General features: G+C 47.9%; 1 protein-coding gene across 1 annotated transcript; it reads left to right on the forward strand.

Annotated features, from left to right (window-relative positions):
• The first annotated feature begins 295 nt into the window (after positions 1-295).
• On the forward strand, positions 296-1162 carry LOC105567655 (matrix metalloproteinase-27-like). The gene has a single exon (XM_012022742.1). It carries the CDS (start codon positions 296-298, stop codon positions 1160-1162), a length of 867 nt encoding a protein of 288 aa, XP_011878132.1.
• The last annotated feature ends 25 nt before the right edge of the window (positions 1163-1187 follow it).

The raw sequence follows: 1187 nt of genomic DNA on the forward strand, positions 1-1187 counted from the left end.
AAAGCCAAATATTCTTCTATCGTGGCGCGAGGCCCGTCACACGTTCGTCGAGTCGCAAAACGGTGAAGTTTGCACGAACCCTTTCGACGGTCCCGGCGGCACGCTGGCTCACGCCTTCTATCCCAATGGAGCGCCGGATTACACGTCGGAGATTCACGTCGACAAGACGGAACCGTGGTACATACATGTCGAGTTAGATACGTGTCCATCGGACAAAGCGTATTTGCTATACGTGTTGACCCACGAAATCGGTCATGCACTAGGATTAGATCATAGTACCAACAATGCATCGATAATGTATGCGTTCGCACCAGTAGACCCCCGTCCCGTTGCGCTCAGCAACGAAGACATTTTAAACATACAGAATCTGTACGGCGCTACGGATACCGACGTGTTACCGAAAAGGAATCCCATGCCGCCACTACCACCACCACCGTCGCCGCATCCAACACCAAACGCTCCACCGGATCTATGCGCCTTGAAACGCGTCGACGCGATACTGCTGTTGGAAAGACGAATGTACGTAGCATACGGAAAACATATATGGGCGATCGACATAGATGGAAAGTCCTACAAGGAACCTATGCTGCTGTCCAACTACATGCCATTCATTCATTCGAACTTCACGCGCATCTCTGCCGCGTATCAAACGCCATCGGATCATCTGATTCTATTCGTCGACGATAAAACTTACAAAATTTACGTCAACTATCCCGACTTCACGCTAGTGCCAACGTGGCCGAGAACGTTTCAAGAAATTGGAATTCCTATGAATGCGAAAATAAACGCTGTCGTAAATACGAACAAAGGAAAATCGTACGTGGTGTACGACGGATATCTCGTCGGTGAGATAGACGACTGCTCCGACAGCATTAGCAAATTTTACACCATCGAGTCCATCTTTCCAGGCATACCGAATGGAGTGACGTCAATCTTCAGATACATCGACGGCAATCTGTATTTCAAGACCCGACGACAATTTTACAAATTCAACGAGTTTACGAAAACTGTATTAACGGCGGGTACGTTCGATCTGCGAATCGTCAACATTATTTGCCCGCGATACGACCTGTTGAAACAATTGCGCGATCTCCTCTATCGAATAGCGCGACCGAGCAATATACTCACTAACGACAACGACGACGACGACGATTACTATTAAGTATCTTTCATCTATCGAATAGCGT

The sequence above is a fragment of the Vollenhovia emeryi genome, unplaced genomic scaffold, assembly GCF_000949405.1.
Source record: "Vollenhovia emeryi isolate VEMERY1.0 unplaced genomic scaffold, V.emery_V1.0 DF950583.1, whole genome shotgun sequence".
NCBI classification, from domain to species: Eukaryota; Metazoa; Arthropoda; class Insecta; order Hymenoptera; family Formicidae; genus Vollenhovia; species Vollenhovia emeryi.